We start from the raw sequence: 18,623 nt of genomic DNA, 5'->3' as shown, positions 1-18,623 counted from the left end.
AAAATTTCACCTGGAATCCAATCAGACCATTCTATCGTTTCGGTGCAGTTTAATGATAATCAACCTTCAAGAGGCAGAGATTATTGGAAACTTAATTGTTCTTATCTTCATCATGATACAGATTTTGTTAATTTGATCAAGGAAAGATAAAGGAGTTTAAACAAGTACATAAATACTCAGACTGTAATCCCAACACTTTATGGGACTCTATGAAATGTTTTATTACTGGAATCAGTATTGAGTATTCAGCCAGAAAGAACAAGGAGAGGAAAAAAGAAAAAGATCAGCTCTTGAACGAAATTGATAAAATTAAATCACAGTTAAGTAATAATGTAATTACAAATGATTCTTTGTTACAAAAGCTGGAACAGTTGGAAGACAAACTGAACAAAATTTATGACTTTGAAATTAAAGGTTTGATAATAAGATCTGGAGTAAGGTGGCTTGAAGAGGGAGAAAAAAAACTCTAAATATTTTTGTAATCTGGAAAATAGATCCTATCAAAGGAAAACTATCAGTAGACTGCAGGATGATACAGGAGGTCTAACTTCTGACCCAAATAAAATTTTAAAGGAAATACATCAATTCTATAGCAAACTATATTCTAATCCTGATGATATCCAATACAATTCTAATGGAAATATTGATAAAGAATTGTTTGATGATATTGATATTCCTAATTTAACTGATGATGAAAAGCAAACTATAGAAAGTCCCCTTTCTAAACAGGAAATATTTAATGTTATCAGATCTATGAAATTAAACAAGACCCCTGGATTTGATGGACTACCCATTGAATTCTATTTAGTTTTCTGACCAGATATTTGTGATTTGTTAATGAATTCTTTTAACTTTTTCTTACAAAATGGTACAATGTCGGTATCACAGAGAAATGGTGTTATTACACTTCTACAAAAAAAAGACAAAGACCATTTGTTGATTAAGAACTACCGTCCTATTACACTATTGACTGTAGATTATAAGATCTTGGCAAAGTGTTTAGCTAACCGTATAAAACGTGTTATATATGGTCTTATCCATCCTGATCAATCTGGATTTTTAAAAGGTAGAAGTATTGGTAATAATGTACGCCTGATTTTGGATTTGATTGAATACTCCCACACTAATGAAATTCCTGGAGCTATTCTTTTACTGGATATTGAAAAGGCATTTGACAGTGTCAGTCATAATTTTTTGTTTCACACCCTACAAAAGTTTAATTTTGGTGCTAAATTTATTGATTGGATAAGAACTTTGTATTCAGCACGTCAGACCTATGTAATGAACAATGGTTTTTTTAACTGAGCGTATTTCTATCCAAAGGGGCATCTTTCAGGGATGTCCGATTTCACCTTACTTGTTTTTATTGGTTATTGAGGTTATGGCCCTGTCAATAAGACAGAACAAACAGGTCAAGGGGATAGTTATCAAAAATCAAGAGCTGAAAATGTCTTTATTTGCGGATGATTCACTTTGTTTTATAGATGGGTCAATAAATTCCTTTAAACATTTGTTTGACATTTTGAACATATTCGGTAAATATTCCGGATGTAAAATTAACTTAACTAAAACAGAAGCAATTTGGATTGGAGCTAAAAGAGGTTGCCAAAAATTTCCTTTTATCAACCAGGGTATTACTTGGAAAAATTCTACATTTAAAAGTTTGGGAATCTATTTTTCACTCAATTTGGGCTTAATATTTGATTTAAATTATAAGGAAAAATTAAAAAGCATTACCCAGACTATCAACTGCTGGAGAATGAGATCCCTCTCTTTAATTGGTAAAATTTGTGTAATTAAGTCTCTTGTTCTCCCACAGTTATTATATCTTTTCTCTGTTTTAAGTATCAAGATACCACAAAAATTTTTCAACGAGTTAAATAAGCTGTTTTTTAGGTTTATTTGGAGTGGTGGCCAAGATAGGGTCAAAAGGACATTTATGTACAATGATTACGCTCAATGTGGTCTCAAGATGACCGACCCTTATGCTTTTGCTCTTGCTCAAAAAATGGCATGGGTGAAATGTTTACTTGATGATAGCTTTGAATCTGTTTGGAAATCGATTGAATTATCAGCCTTGGAAAAATTTCATATAGACCCTAATATTCTTTGGAAATCATACGCGCCTGAAAAAATCTTGAACTCTTTAGGTAATACACAGTTAGCAGATTCCTTGCGTACTTGGTACATGTACAGGGAGTATGCAACTGTAGAGCAATTTCAATGCAAATTCTCAGAAATCGGTGCATGTCAGTCATTGTGGTTTAATCGATTGATACATTCAAAATCTAAGAAATATTATTATTATGAGTTGTGGAATATAAAGAATGTATCTGTAATCTCTGACTTGCTGAATCCTCCCTTTCCTGGCCATAAATTATTCGAAGAATTAGTCCTTGATTTTGATATCCCTCAGTCACAAAGAAGAAAGTATAATTTTTTTTAATGAAGAATATTCCAAATGACTGGCTGGAAAAACCCAATATGCAAGATGTTGATGTACATGAAGCTCTCATTGTTAAGTTGAAGAGTTCAAAGAAAATACCCAGTCTTGCATACCATTTGCTGAACTCCAAACAAGTTCCCAACAAGCGTTATGAATATTGGGATAACAAGGTTTTAGTACCGGTCAATCTGGATTGCGAAAAAGTACATCTTACAAATTTTACATGCACTATTGATACTAAACTACGCTCGTTTTATTTTAAAATTTTTCATAAAACAATAGCCCTAAACGAATTTTTGTATATGATTAAAAGAAGAGATTCTCCAAACTGTTCTTTTTGTGATAGATTTGAAGAGACAATAATTCATTTATTTTGTGAATGTGAGAAGGTCACTCCAATTTGGGAATTTTTACGAGGTATATTAGTGCAAAAGTATGATTCTAACTTTAATTTTACAAATTTTAACAAGTTGTTTGGTGTATTATCTGACAAATTCGTAACATATTTAATCTTAGTGGTAAAATATTTTACAATTATTTGTAAATTCAAAAATAACATTCCAAATATAAATGCATTTAAATCATTTGTTCAAAAACAGAAAGAAATAGAATACCATTTGGCTAAGAAAAGAAATAAGCTCCCCATTCATTTTAAAAAATGGAGGTTTGAATTTGATACAGGTAGATAAACTCTATTGGTGGTCAGTGTACTTATCAAGATTCATGCTGCTAGTGACAGTACCTTGATACATGTACTAGCTCTCTATTAGCGTACGCAAAGTGTATTACATGCAGTGTATGTCATGTTCATAAATCATATGAGTTTGAATAATTATGTATCATATTTAGTCACTATGGAAGGTAGTTACCCTGGTGTTTCCATAGGTTAAGCGTTCTTATGTGTATGATTATCCCAAATGTTTCTCTTATCTCTTTTTATTTCTTTCTTTCTTTCTTTCTTTTTTCAAATTGTTGCCAATTGTGTGTAAATAATGTGATTTTTGTTTTGATTTAATAAAACATATAAATAAAAATAAAAAAGTGTTTTAAGTATAAAGCAGTCACAGTATTGCCAGCAAAAATTAAGGAGCCACTATCTAGTAGGGCCTCCCTGTGTATCAACAGACCGTTCCTGCATGTAATGTTTTATAATCAACGATGTTTCTTTCCTACATCCAACGAAACATGAATTTTCATTCGTCTGTTACCTTCCATGAAGTCCCATAGGGAGGAATTCAATAAGTTTTTGCGAGGTAGGGAAAGTCTCTGGCAAGCTCTGTGGTTGGGGTATATATATCTTGCGTTTATTTTAATCAAAACATGCATGAATACATTACGGAATCGGTCTATTAGGACATACCGCCAATGCCAGTTCTTAAAAATCGTCATAATATTATGATACACAATAAATATATCCTTCAAATTGCAGATAATCAGCAATTTTCTCATTTTGTATCTTGTGCCTTCAAATATTTGGCATATCATTTTCACCAAATGCCTTGATGAAAACAAGTAAATATCCCTTCATGCCCATTGCGTCACCTACAATATACATGATCCAGCATGGTAAGGAAGATAAGTAGCCTATGAGTATCTTAGCTATAGTGACTTAGCTCATAGATCTGATTTTTGTCCAGATGAGGGTTATATGTCGTATTTGCTCCACTGCATTGCGAATCGCAGTGTAACAATGACAATTACACATACCGTTATGTCACCCAAAAAATTACAACGGTATACACCCTCCGCAACTTTAAAAATAGTGAATCAATCCAAACACAATTTCAAGGTATGAAACTATATCTCGTTGCTCTCATCTGACAGAAACCTCAATTCAATTTGCTTCAGTGATCAAAGAGAAATGAAGATTTTTTTTTCCTTTTTGTTTGTAGAGCGTGTCAGGAATCCCTTCCCTCCAAGTTCTGTCCATTGTGTTTACACATGCAGTTCCAACAGCATCGAGTGCTAAACTTGGAAGAATCAGACTCACGACATGCTTTACAACAATCTACATTTCTCTGTGACCGCTTAACCAAACTGAACGGGGTTTTCAGCAAAATAGAGCTAAAATGTTGTATTTTAACATACACCTGTATTGTGTGTTATCGATGCAAAAATTTGACTGTATTTTTTTTTCTTTACATACTGTACAGTCCCAATCTTTGTCTTATGTGATACATGGCAATGACAAAGGATTGAGCTGAATATGGCCTTGTTCTCAGAATTCGGGAAGATTAGTTATCCCTTGTTTCTTCTCCGTTATGAGCATGCATGCTATCCATTTTTAAATCAATTAAATTCAATTCAAATGTATTTCCGTTTTTCGACAATAACATAATGTACATTTCACTCTCTTTAGTGACAGAATCATGTAAACAAAACAATCATGGATTGAACAGAGTGAACTACAATAACTGTATATTTACAGTAACGATACATTGTCATGAGACTGAAGTAAAATGAAATGAAGTGAAATATCAATATGCACTGAGCGAAAAACGGGGACCTATGTCTATACCCATGCAGCAATTACTAGCCATTGGTTGTCGACGATTGTACCCTATAACAATAACAGTACCGTACTGCTGAGAAATGGCTCAGGGTTACAATTTACCAACGCTGAATGGTGCCATACCCCAGAAAGAGTTCAAGTAAAACTTCGCAGACAATAAAAAGAAAGTAACGGTCCACACAACTGGAAATTCACAAGTGGATGTATCATACTCAAAAACAATGTGTAAATGCCTTCATTGAGGCTGCTTTGTCAAATTGTCATTCAAAAAAATTACGGATTGTGGGAAAGACCTAAAGAAATTGTATAAAGTTGTTATAGCTTAACTTCACAGAAAACAGCGACTTCCTTTACCAAAATACCTCATTCGTGGTGATTAGACTGAGCCTGAGAATCATTATTTTGTTGATAAAATCCTAGCAATTCAACAATGTTTCCAAACTTCCGTTGTACAGTCAGATGACATTATCTGTGAGACCAAGTCAGAATTGGGTGAGTTACAGTATGTCACTACTAATGAGATAGAACTCACCAAACAAATCATGTGAAATCGATCCAATCCCAACAAATTTGGTGTAGTGTAAAGAAGTGTAGCACAGTTTTGATATACCCGTTATCATAAGAATCATACATGCTAGCCTGAGATAAGTTGTAGTCCCACCGGATTGTAAAAGAGTTACTATTTGTCAAACTTTGGAAAAAAAAAAGGTTTAGATTTGGAGTTTCTCAAAGATTACCGTCTACTTTCACTTTTATTCTTCTTGAGTAAACTGCTTGAAAAGGTTGTTTTCTCAGAATTGACAACATATCTGCAAGATTGATTTTTATTTTATTAATCCATTTAAATCTGCTTACAAGCTTGGTCAAATAATGTGGAAACACTGTTAGTCAATTTAACATACATTATTGTGTGCAGAGAATTGGATAATGGGAATGTCACTGCTGTTATCATGCTTGGCATGAGCTTAGCTCATGGCACAGTAAATTACACTATTCAGACTCAAAGGCTGAAATATTTGGGTATTGAGGGAACCGTCCCTGATTGGTTAGTCCCATTTCTCTGAACGATCTCAGTGGTACGTCAGAATGAAAATAATTGGTGATTTTACCTCTGGTCATAAAGCCACTGCACAAGTTTGCTGTACCAAAGGGTATTGTTGGGAGGTTCGTTATGCTTTTTACCTATAGGCAATAAATCAGTAAATTATATTTCGCAAACATTGTATTAGTTATACTTGTTATGCAGATGATATACATGCTTGTAAAATTTTTGGTGTCTTTAAAACTACTACAATTACCGTGTCATCCGCCATTGCAAAACTTGAAGAATGTTTCCAAGACCTGAAAATCTAGTTTGCATCCAATGATCTTAAGCTGAATGATGGTGAATCTTAATTTTTCATAATAGATTGAAATGACATGCAAAGTAAGATCGATTTTCAATTATGTCATATTCATATCGGTAGCAATTTTACATCATTCCGTCAAAAACAGTCCGTAATCTAAAGGTGTTATAAGAGAGTGAGAGACCAGGAGGTGTCTTTTCGAAGTCATATAATTTAAGTTCAGCGTAATGTTAGATAATACATGCAGATGCATAATTCAAGTTTCATAAAGAAAAATTTTGTCTTAATCCGCAGGTGGTATGCTTTTCTTTTGACTTTAAATATATTTTCTCGTTTAGATTTTTCGAATTCGCTGCTTTGTAATATCGAAAGATGTCACAATCTTCTTTTTTAATCTTCAAGAATTCCAAAATTATGCCTTCCGCCTTTTAACTTTCACTGAAAACAAAAGAAAAAAAAAGATGATTCCATAGTTATATCACCAATCTTCCGTTCTTTAATTGGCTGCCAGTTTAAAAAAAAAGAAAAGAATGATAATTAGTTTCTAAGATTCTGTTGTTAGTGCATAATTCAGTTCACTCTCTTTCCCCGCATATACCTATATGGATTCATATGGATTCCCAAATACACCGAAGCGGAGATGAAGCGTATATGTTAGATGCACTGTCCATTCAAAATCCCAGAATTCAACATGGGTAGGGAATGTGCTTTCTCAGTTATGGGATCATGCAAACTATGGAATCAGTGACATATTCCACTGCGCCAACTTTCATCTACAGGAGCATTCAAATTAATGTTCCTCTCACATTGAGGATTATACATTATAACTTCAATCTATGATAAATAGGAAATTGTGTTCTTTATCAGGTATATTTCCTTATTTGGTTGTCATTTACTTCCCTGTTGTCATGTTGTGTACACGTAGGCTTTGTATATTTTTTCTTTCTTTCTTTCTTGTTTGAAGCACCTTTGTCACCGAAAGGTGAATATGTGCGTTATATAAAATAGTCACTATATTCTCATTATTATCAAAAAGAATAAGAAAAAGAAGTTCACGAAAGGTATACCCATGGTGGGATTCAGAGAATGCAGACATAGAACTTGTGAAACACTGCAGTTGATACGCTAGAACTGTATTCGCGTGGTAGTGGGGTGGGGGTTGGGGTTAACTTTGAGCCCACCCCCATCCCCACCCCCTCCCCCAAGTGTAAGCATCAGACAGTGCAGTTACTAACACACAAACATACTCAAGTGATACCACGTGTACATACTAATAACAGGACGATTTTCTTGGGGTTATCCCACTAGACCGATACCCACGAGTCATACAGTCCACGAGTTCGACACTAGGCAAATAAAGCCCATAAGTTCGACACTAGGTAAAAACAGCCCACGAGTTCGACAGATACAACACGGCGCGTAATGTGTCGGTCTCGTGGGCCTTGTCGGCTTAGTGTCGAACTCATGGGCTGTATGACTTGTGAGCTGTATGACTTGTGGGCTGTATGACTCGTGGGTGTCGGTCTCGTGACGTGCACCCGATTTTCTTGCCCTACAAAAATAGGAATGTATGGGACTGAGTATTATGTAGAACGTAGCAACTTAGTCACCACGTATGTCTGGAATCAAACACTAATATTTGGTTTTAAAGTGTAATTCTGTTATCCAAATTACATCAGAACTCTCACTCAACTATTAATAGATACGATTATGGATATCAAACAGACAACACTTGATCTGTAGATTTAAAATGATTAAATTTCGACTTAATGTCCTGTACTGTCGCAGTAAATATCGGTCGCTGGCGCTGTCGCTGCTGGCAGATTTAATTGTATGGGAGTAGGGACACTATCGCCTGACAGTGTTAAAAAGAAGTAGGACATTATCGGCGGTTGAAAGCAGGATATTTCATCCTAGGACATAAAATCCTGAAATCTGACACGGAGATTTGGTCCCCCGGAGTGTTTCTCCAGGGGGGACATAATCGCCTACTACACAGGGGCAGAAATGACAAAGAATTGGGTCAGATATGACCCCATCCAGTCATGAATTGGGTCAGGGTGACCCCATTCTTCATGACCAAATTCCAAGTCATTTTTGACCCGGAACGGTGTGTGACCCCAACGGACCCAGTTTCGGGTCAGTTCTGACCCGGATTTTTTTTTTTAGAGTGAAGGAGGTTCAAGAGATAGAAGTCGCATATAGTCTTATTGTCCCCGCCGAACGAGTTCGAGCAGGGGACTATGAAACGGGCTCCGTATGTGTGTGTGTCCGTGTGTCCGTGTGTCCGTCCGTGTGTCCGTCCGTGCGTCCGTCCGTGCGTCCGTGTGTGATCAAAATGTTCAAAATGCTACTCCTTCGCCATTTCTAACCCGATTTTGATTCTGTTTGCTTTATATGATAGCACTACATGGGAGCTTTGAAACTTCTATAAAGAATTTCAGTTGTGACCTTTGACCTTGACCTTTGACCTATATTGTACATTTTGCTTCAAAATGCTACTCCTTCGCCATTTCTAACCCGATTTTGATTCCGTTTGCTTTATATGATGGCACTAGGTGAGGGCTTCAAAACTTCTACACAGAATTTTGACCTTTGACTTCTTTGACCTTTGACCTTGATTTTTTGCCTATATTGTACATTGGCTACAAAATGCTACTCCTTCGCCATTTCTAACCCGATTTCGATTCCGTTTGCTTTATATGATGGCACTAGGTGAGGGCTTCAAAACTTCTACACAGAATTTTGACCTTTGACTTCTTTGACCTTTGACCTTGATTTTTGACCTAAATTGTACATTTTGCTACAAAATGCTACTCCTTCGCCATTTGTAACGCGATTTCAATTCCGTTTGCTTTAAGTGATGGCACTTGGTGAGGGCTTCAAAACTTCTACACAGAATTTTGACCTTTGACTTCTTTGACCTCTGACCTTGATTTTTGACCTGTATTGTACATTTTGCTATTAAATGCTACTCCTTCGCCATTTCTAACCCGATTTCGATTCCGTTTGCTTTATGTGGTGGCACTAGGTGAGGGCTTCAAAACTTCTACACAGAATTTTGTCCTTTGACTTCTTTGACCTTTGACCTTGATTTTTTACCTATATTGTACATTGGCTACAAAATGCTACTCCTTCGCCATTTCTAACCCGATTTCGATTCCGTTTGCTTTATGTGATGGCACTAGGTGAGGGCTTCAAAACTTCTACATAGAATTTTGACCTTTGACTTCTTTGACCTTTGACCTTGATCTTTTTACCTATATTGTACATTTTGCTACTAAATGCTACTTCCGGCGGGGACATATATTACGCACCGCGTAATTTCTACTTTTCCTTGTTCCCTTTGATACCATGTTCGATGCAGCCACTACACATATATATATATATATATATAGTTGAGACAATGTAGATAACAGAAGATGTCGCATGAAACCGGCAGAGTTGTGAAGCTTTCGACCGTGGTCTTCCTCAGCTTTAATATCTGTTTGTGAAACGAATTATATGTTTTTGAGAATAACAAATCTGGAGTCATAAATACAATATATCAAATATAGGTTGAGCATGAGTTGATAGTTACATGGCATACTTGGCAATATTTTTTGGCACTTTGCAACACATTCAACAATGTGTAACTGTAAATAAGTATATAGTGAGTATATGTAGCATACAAACATATCATACAATAAAAATTATCAAACGTATATCATAAATAAACTAAATAAAATAATTACCTGCTAAGCAGACGTTTGAGTTGCCTGGATGTAGGTAATTATTTTATTTAGTTTATTTATGATATATGTTTGATAATTGTTATTGTATGATATGTTTGTATGCTACATATACTCACTATATACTTATTTACAGTTACACATTGTTGAATGTGTTGCAAAGTGCCAAAAAATATTGCCAAGTATGCCATGTAACTATCAACTCATGCTCAACTTATATTTGATATATTGTATTTATGACTCCAGATTTGTTATTCTCAAAAACATATAATTCGTTTCACAAACAGATATTAAAGCTGAGGAAGACCACGGTCGAAAGCTTCACAACTCTGCCGGTTTCATGCGACATCTTCTGTTATCTACATTGTCTCAACTATAATTTCATTTAAGATGACAGAGGCGCACGGTAGGAATATCAGCATCATCACACTATATATATATATATATATATATATATATATATATATATATATGATATTTGCAGTACGTGCCAAACTGGATCTGCCTCACAGGTAGGAAGATAACAGATTGCATAATAACCAGCCACTCTCAAAGGAAGCTGTTTCATGATGATAACTATTACGTTTCATCATCCCTCCTTACGAAAGATGACATGTCTAGACACTTATCTGACGTATCAATTTTTAAGGAACTGTACTTGAGCATGATACCATATCAGTTTCATTTGTACGAAATTTTTGGAAAATTGATAAGATTAACTTTCCAGGATGGTACAATTTCAAACACCTTAACAACACACAGCTCAGATTTACTCTTTTGTACATAATTATTATTTTTGAACGGGATAGACTTTTGTTGTAAATGCATTATGATTAAGTAAAGTTTCATTTAATATAATGAATACAAACAAGCAAAATGCACCCGATGTTAGCGTTTATTTTTATCTCGAAATTGTTCAGAATGATGGCCGAACCCGATTATCAGAGGCAATAATGCACCCGTGGCATTCTTTTGTGGATCCACAGAAAACTAGCAGCTGCTTGAATAACTCCAGTTCTTGTACCTTTTTGGGGGTACACATGGAGGTCAAAAGATAGAGTCACAGCAGTCGTATTGCCTTTGATTTCATGTTCAATGCCACCACTCACAAACATTATTTTGCATGTGCCAAACTGAATCAGATAGGAAGAAAATCACTGTATAAAGTTAATAAATCGTAAACACAAGCTTTATAGCATTTAGACTAAAAGACCGACTGATGATAACAAGAAAAAGTATGTCGATTATAAAAATAAGAACTTGTTTCGGGAAGCTGTGAGAGATATAAAAAAGACATGGTCGCACATTAATGATATTATATTAGGGCGAGCTAAAAAAAGAAATGTTTCCCCAAGATAAATTTTATGTTCCATGAAGGTAGTTTATTGGCTACAAACAAGGAGAAGGCTGACTGCTTTAATGAATATTTTATTGGGGTGCCAGTTAAAATGGGCAGTGAAATTCCTTCCGTCCATACATCCATTTTTGAAATCTCAAAACTTGTTTCAACCTTAAGCCAGGAAAGTTAAGTGGGTCTGATGATATTGCCCCTAGGGTAGTTAGTCAAAGAATGCTTTCATTTTTTTTTTTTTTTTTTTTTGCGGTGCCCCTGTGTGATATATAGACAAATCACTGATACATCGCAGGGAGTTGTTCCCAAGAAGCTTAAAGTAGCCAAGGTAGTACCTGTGTACAAAAAGGATGATAATAAGAATATTTTGTAATTATAGACCGACAGCCCTTTTACCAATCTTTTCCAAGATCTTGGAGAAAATAGTTTACCAACGTTTAAATGATCTCTTGTTAAAACAAGATGTTTTAATTCCTCAGCAGTTTGGTTTTCGGAAACACTTTTCTACAAGCATGAGTGTTTTTAATCTGTTAAATTCTCTTGTAAAGTCCATTGATGAACATAAGTATTGCTTAGGAATTTTTTGGACTTATTAAAGGCATTTGACACATTGACCACTCTATCCATCTGAGTAAACTTGAGCACTATGGTGTTCGTTGAGTAGCATTATCATTGTTTGAAAATCATTTGTCTCATCGAACTCAATTTGTTGTGGTTAATGGTGTCAAATCCCAGACTACTGTCACCCAGTATGGTGTACCACAAGGGTCAGTGCTTGGCCCTTTGTTATTCTTAATTCATATCAATTCATCTAATGTATTTTCTTATTCACTACTTGCGGATGATACTATAGTTTCTTGTTATCCCGTAGAAATATACTCTAATGGCCATTGCAAATGCTGAAATCAAAAAAAAAAAATATTTGACTGCTGTTGTAAACAAGCTGTTGCTCAATGTTCAATAGACAAATTGTGTTATTTTTAGATCCAGAGGTAAGAAAATTCCTAACAATGTTGATCTCCTGAAGGTGGGTGATCACAGTGTTGCACGAAGTGAGCATGTGAAATTCCTGGTGTTATTATTGACGAATGTCGACCTGAAAACCCAATACAGATGCTATATGCACTAAAATTTCTCGAGGTGTTGGTGTGGTAAGTAATAAGTAATAACTCGGAAGGTCTTAATTAAGCTTTTTAACAGTATTGTTCTCCCTTACCTTACCTATACTTGTAATGTTGCATGGGGTAACAGTTTTAAGACTTATATTATTGATAATCTCAGCGGGGAGGGGGGACTCATGTTATCTTCAAAGTTTCAGGGGGTTTTTTCCCCTCGTACATCTGTATATAAATGTATTATGTTGTGTCCCATGAAGAGGGAAACTCATGCATTGATATATCTTGCCAAGGAACTTTATTTCTTTACTGGGGAGGATTTACATTGTTCAAAACTCGTTTCTGGTACATAATGTGACGGAAGAGGAAAATAACTGGTGATCTTCATGATGTCAGGAGGTAACTGGTATGTATCATCTATAAATCAAGTTTCCTTTCTATTGGGTCGCACTGCACATTAAACCTTGCTACTTTTTTTTTTTTTTAAGCTTTGTATATTGCCATGTTGTTCATGTATACTTCTCGAGCTCGGCTGGCTGGCCCTGTGATCTGCTTATTCTTGGAACTCTGCGCGGTAGTTGGATTTTTTTTTCTTTTTTTTTTTTTTTATAATTGCATGTTTACGTGTTGCGGGTCTCTTTGCTGCTCAGCTGGGATCGAGAAGTCCATTCATAATGGGCCCCACTCACAAGCCCTGCTTCTTGGGAACTCATGTTCATTTGCTTCATGTTCATTCATCACTGTGATTATGTCTGGTTTTCAGTGAATAATTGAATTGAATTGAATGGACTCGCGTCTCATTGCAGAATGAAGTAACATGTATAGGGGTACGTTACTGAATCACGCGTTCATAATCGAGCGCCGCCGCACAGTCATGATTCATCTTGTAAATTTCAGTTTGAAACATGGGTCAGCTGGAAAAAATCTCCTTTTTAAGAGAGGCTTACGGCAGTCTCTGCAGCTGTATAGTACTGTCAGTTCTTACCGAAACGTCGGGATTGGGTAGGCCCTTTCAGGGCTACGCACATACCCTAGAAAGAATACGTGGTGCACTGTTAAGCCTTCTACCACCGATTGCATATGACTCATTTTAACATACTTGCAGGTCACAATCGATGTGTTAATAAATCGCCTTATTGGACTGCTCGTTTCTATATTTCTGATTGCAACAAGTAAATCAAAGAATAGTAAACAAATAGAAAAATATATCAGACAGCAACTCCACAAGAAAAACACCTTATATAAACCATCACAATACATAATACAAAATCACCATCCTCACACCCAGTTAGTACATACATTGCATACAAATTTACATGAATCAAACGCCGCTCGAAATGTTTAATCTGACAATGGAAGAAATATCATGGAGAACTAAGATTGAAAGGTTTTCAGGTAACACGGAAAGCTGTCGCTACCACATTATGCAAGTGAGATGACGTGAAGCATCGCACTTTTCCATTCGTTTGAACTGAAAACCTAAATGAAATTCATTTCTTGGTCAGTGATTTTTTTTTACTCTAATCTCCGGCTTTAAAGTGAAGAAAGAATGACACAATCCAAGAGAACTCTGGGCCATCTAAATTTATTTCCTGATACCAGAATGCATGTGACACTCTGACAGAATGGACTTCAACATTTAAACAATAATGTTATAGAATGAATATCAACAACGTTGCGAAAACTCATTAGGCCATCGCATGCGGAAACCTTAAACATAGATGCCAAACGCAACCATCTATCAAGGAAAACCGTATTCTGTGTTGATTCGTATTGTTTTGATATTAACATCAGTTTGCTTACTTTATGACTTTTGTCTTGGGATGAACAGAAGACACCATCACTGTGCATGCACCGCAGCCGCCCTGTCCGCACCCGGCGTGGGATCCCGTTAGTCGTACTGTTAAGAAGGCCCGGTGCAGTCGTTATGGAAACTCTTTAAGCCCTTCTTTATGTTTCATTGTTTTTATTCAAAGAAGATGAAATAGACCTAAAGTGTATCAAGTGGATATTCTTGCAAATTGTTCAAATTCCTAACGCCACAACATTTTACTTAGCCCAGGACTGCAAACATAATGAACTTTTCTTGTTGTATAGTTATTGCAAAACAGGACGGTGATTGCAAAATAAACAAATGAAAAGGCTATTTTCGATGTCTTTATTGTTTAATTGCTTCCAAGAATGCTTTCCACAAATTTGCTTTGTTCAATGACTGAGCGCACTGTGGGCATTTTCTATTTCATTTCATTTTGTTTTCATATTTCTTGAATGAAGACACAATTATCAAGATAGCAAATACGATATGTAAATCTGAGAAAGTTTAGTGGCCCGTGATCAACGTTTAGTGGCCCCACAAGATATAATATACAGATATATACATATAGGCCTACATACATTAATATTCAAATAAAAGCAAACTTGTTTGTTTGCAAGCCTCATGAAACCTATAGTCTTTTGAGATGAGATCTGACAGCAAGTCATTATTTAAACAAAAAAAAAATGATGAAGCTGTGGAATAAACATTAAAAATATGATAGCACACTGTCGTCGGGGAAGTAATATTTCCGGTATATCAAGGTATAAGCGTAAACTTCAGTGATCTCTGCTTAATGTGAGACGTGGTCTCCCTTGATGCATGATTGTCATGTGATCCTCAGCATTTTATCCCTGACTTTTTACCATGATATTTTGTACCCCTGGCAATGTTACCTTTGCTATTATTTGTGTGTGACATTTTCCCCTTAACACTTTATCCGCTGTCATTTTTACCTTTGACAGTTTCCACTATATTTTTACCCTTGAACTTTCTACCGGCCACATTTTATGCGCCCGACATTTCCCCTGATATAACCCCTGACAGTTTCATCCTTGACCTTTTTACCCCTGACATTTATACCCATGACATTTTTATACCACAAACGGTACTGACCCGAACTTTAACAGTAGCACATTCACAGCATGGGAGCAACGTTGACAAGATCACTCTTGATGTTATATACTAAACCAATGACTAGATTTCTCTTTCAGGCGAAAGTAAGTTGGCTCAATTAAATGACAGTGCGGGATCATAACGTATGTTGCCATGTCATGTTGTATCATAATTATATTCATATCATATTAGATTGCGTGAACGATCAAAATGAAGATTGCAAAGTGTCAAAGTAACAATGTTAGGATAATTGACAATTGCGTCTATTTTGCGCTTACTGATGAAATATAAGCAATTTCACGGGCAGAATATTGGAGAGTTGTCGAGGGAAATAAATGGCCGACTAGGAAAACTGCGGCTACATGATTTTAATGCACAGTGCACGTATTTACTCAAGAATTCAAAAGGATACGTTTTGTTCGAAGATACGTCAGCAACGACATTTCCGGGTCGACGCTTTCCTCAGTTATCTGCAGGCGCACCAGAATATTTACATGAATGATAATGATTTATACATAATATAGTATCTATTTCTTTTGTATATAATGAACACAAGTCGGTACTGCCACCATTAATGATATCTATTGAATAACTATGAGATACCAGGATTTCCTAATATTACTTCCTTCCAGTTTTAACAAGAATATCGTTGATACATGTGTCTCCAATCGTACTTTGACTATACCACTATCTTTACCCAAAATCAATTTGATCAAAAATAATGTAGCACTTACTTGATGAATGACAAAAATATAAAGTTTGGTAGCATATCTGGTTTAATAAATATGATTTGTAGAGAAAGGTATTCGTATTTTTAGCAAATTCCTATTTTTTAGTTTGGGGGGGGGGGCGGGGGAGGAAGACTCAGTAGGGAATTTCTTTTTATTCTAAAAGTTAGAGCGTTCGTTTTACCCAACTTCTCCTCCACCTATACTCAATCTTTCACAAAGCGTGAGTTTAATTAATCTAAAATAACGGAAAAAGGGTGGGAACTTGTTCCTTCGATAACAGCATGGTAAAGTCCGGTTTGCACGAATGTACTACTATCATCACCACTGGTGGGCACACAATACGAAAAATGTTCCCCCTCCTCTCAACACACGTCTACGTGTCATGTCTATTATGTGACTTTAATCATGCGTAGACTACTTATATGAACTGACCTACAGTAATCGTAACTCGGTACTCCCAATATTTTATGCACCTATATATTACTTCCCTCTCAACGCCGCTGCTTTCCGGTCCTAAAAAATAGCATACCTACCACACCGAAAATTCATTCAAAGAAGACAAATCAGCGCATCGTGTAACGCTGGCTGACCCTCAAATAACGGCGATTTAAATCCGGGTATTCACATATTTAAATCCGGGTATTCACATATGCAATCTTTATACTTGGGTCTACCAAATATATATGGTAACAACCCCCCCCCCCCAAAAAAAAAAAAAAATAAATAAATAAATAAATAAATAATAATAATAATAAATAAATAAATTCATATATACATATATATATATATATATATATATATATATATATATAGCCAGTTCGGCTGTTGGGCAGGGAGTTTGTATAGCTATTTTTGCCCGCCAGCACTCCAGGAACTCCTTACCCGACCAATAAAACTGCAACAAAAAAGACCCTCTACTATAGAGCATCTTTGTCTTTATCATTCCGAATGTCAGAATTTGATTTGATTTGATTTGATTTGATTTGATTTATTGGTATCTTGATTATCATTGTACATGTACATGCACATATACATACACTGTTCGTGCCATACATAATATACATAAACATAAGTTGTTAACAGAGTATTTTTTTTCTACATTGCCTTTACACATTGTACAGCAAAACGTATCAGCAATACAACACTGAATAATACAAAAGCTTACCTTTATACCGTTGCAGAAAAATACCAAGGAGCCGGAGCTTGCCATGATGACAGTCTGCAGTAGACCACAACTTGAAGTAGATCAGTGTCAGTGAAAATTGAGGAAGCAGATGATTCTTCTAGTGGCTAGTAAAGTCGGGACCTGGCGCATGGATAGCATAAAATGAAGATAAGAATTATGTGTGCTGTACGCTCAGTTTGTAGTGGGCCGTATATGCGTTTATTTGAGACTCAATTTGATTTTACAGCAAATTAAACATTATCCAGATACACACATGGCGAAATTATCAGTCAAAGCAATCCGTCTTCGTTGCATATGTCTATCCTCTACATGTCGATGAAACGCGATAAACAACTGTTTTTCTACGCCGTTCTCAGAACTTCTACACTTTGCTTGAAAACGAAAATTACCGATATCGGATTAGCGATGTACATGGGGGCCTTGGGCAATATCGAACCCTGAGCCTCGCTCGATGTCCGAGTTAATAGCATTATTTACACTTCATAATGATGACCTGACTTGATGGGGAAAGCGGGATAACGGTCTCCAAAAATCGGGAAATTACATCTGTGTAATTGCGTATAAAGCAGAATTATGTTATATAAAATTGAATTGCAAATAGATTTGTCCAAATACATTGTATCCGTCTACTTTGCGTGGTATACCGAGATGTTTTCGTAACTGGGTATGGCCTGGAGCTGGCTAGCATCATGATGAGTGTTGTTGATAACGTTTGGTCTAGCTAGCATCCGTTTGCATTTTTGTGATGTTGTGCAGTTCCATTTAATTCCGGTTATATGATAACTGGCATTCGCAAGATTTGATCTCACATTAATACATTTCTGTTATATACCCCTTGAAATTTGTCGAAATATAGTCCTACAGATAGAAAATAAAACAAAACAAGAATGTCTTTCCAACTTCAGTTTCAACTGTCTGCCGCATTCTACAATATTCATGATGGGTATAGCAATTTCATCACTTCCTTGAGGAACACCATAACTGACGGTTTACAAAACACATGTATAACTATTGATAAGTACATATTGCTTGCGATTAGTATAAGGTAACTCTTAAATCACTCCAATGCCTTTCCCCTGATACCATAATAAAGTAATTTATGGAGAAGTATATTATGGTCGATGGTATCAAAGGCTTTGGAGAAGTCCAGGAAAACTCTAATAGTGTGGTAAAATTTATCAATGGCTTTTGAAACTTTGTCAGGGAAGGTAAGGATTTCATGGGATGCATTGAGATTTTGGTAGAAAACCAAATTGATAATCAGAAATGATTTTAT

General features: G+C 35.8%; 1 protein-coding gene across 1 annotated transcript in view; it reads right to left on the bottom strand.

Moving 5' to 3' along the window:
• The window catches only part of LOC140227782 (xanthine dehydrogenase/oxidase-like), an 86,323-nt gene extending 68,952 nt beyond the window's left edge, over positions 1 to 17,371 (bottom strand). Inside the window, exons 1-3 of the mRNA XM_072308180.1 lie at positions 17,327 to 17,371; positions 15,843 to 15,900; positions 14,305 to 14,401 (exon numbers count right to left, since the gene is read on the bottom strand). Coding sequence (XP_072164281.1) covers positions 14,305 to 14,401; positions 15,843 to 15,900; positions 17,327 to 17,371 — 200 coding nt within the window. The remainder of the gene's footprint in view (positions 1 to 14,304; positions 14,402 to 15,842; positions 15,901 to 17,326) is intronic.
• Between the last annotated feature and the right edge of the window lie 1,252 nt (positions 17,372 to 18,623).

The sequence above is a fragment of the Diadema setosum genome, chromosome 4 (genome assembly GCF_964275005.1).
Source record: "Diadema setosum chromosome 4, eeDiaSeto1, whole genome shotgun sequence".
NCBI classification, from domain to species: domain Eukaryota; kingdom Metazoa; phylum Echinodermata; class Echinoidea; order Diadematoida; family Diadematidae; genus Diadema; species Diadema setosum.
The sequence above is the reverse complement of the archived record's forward strand: the minus strand, read 5'-3'. Positions and strand labels throughout refer to the sequence as shown.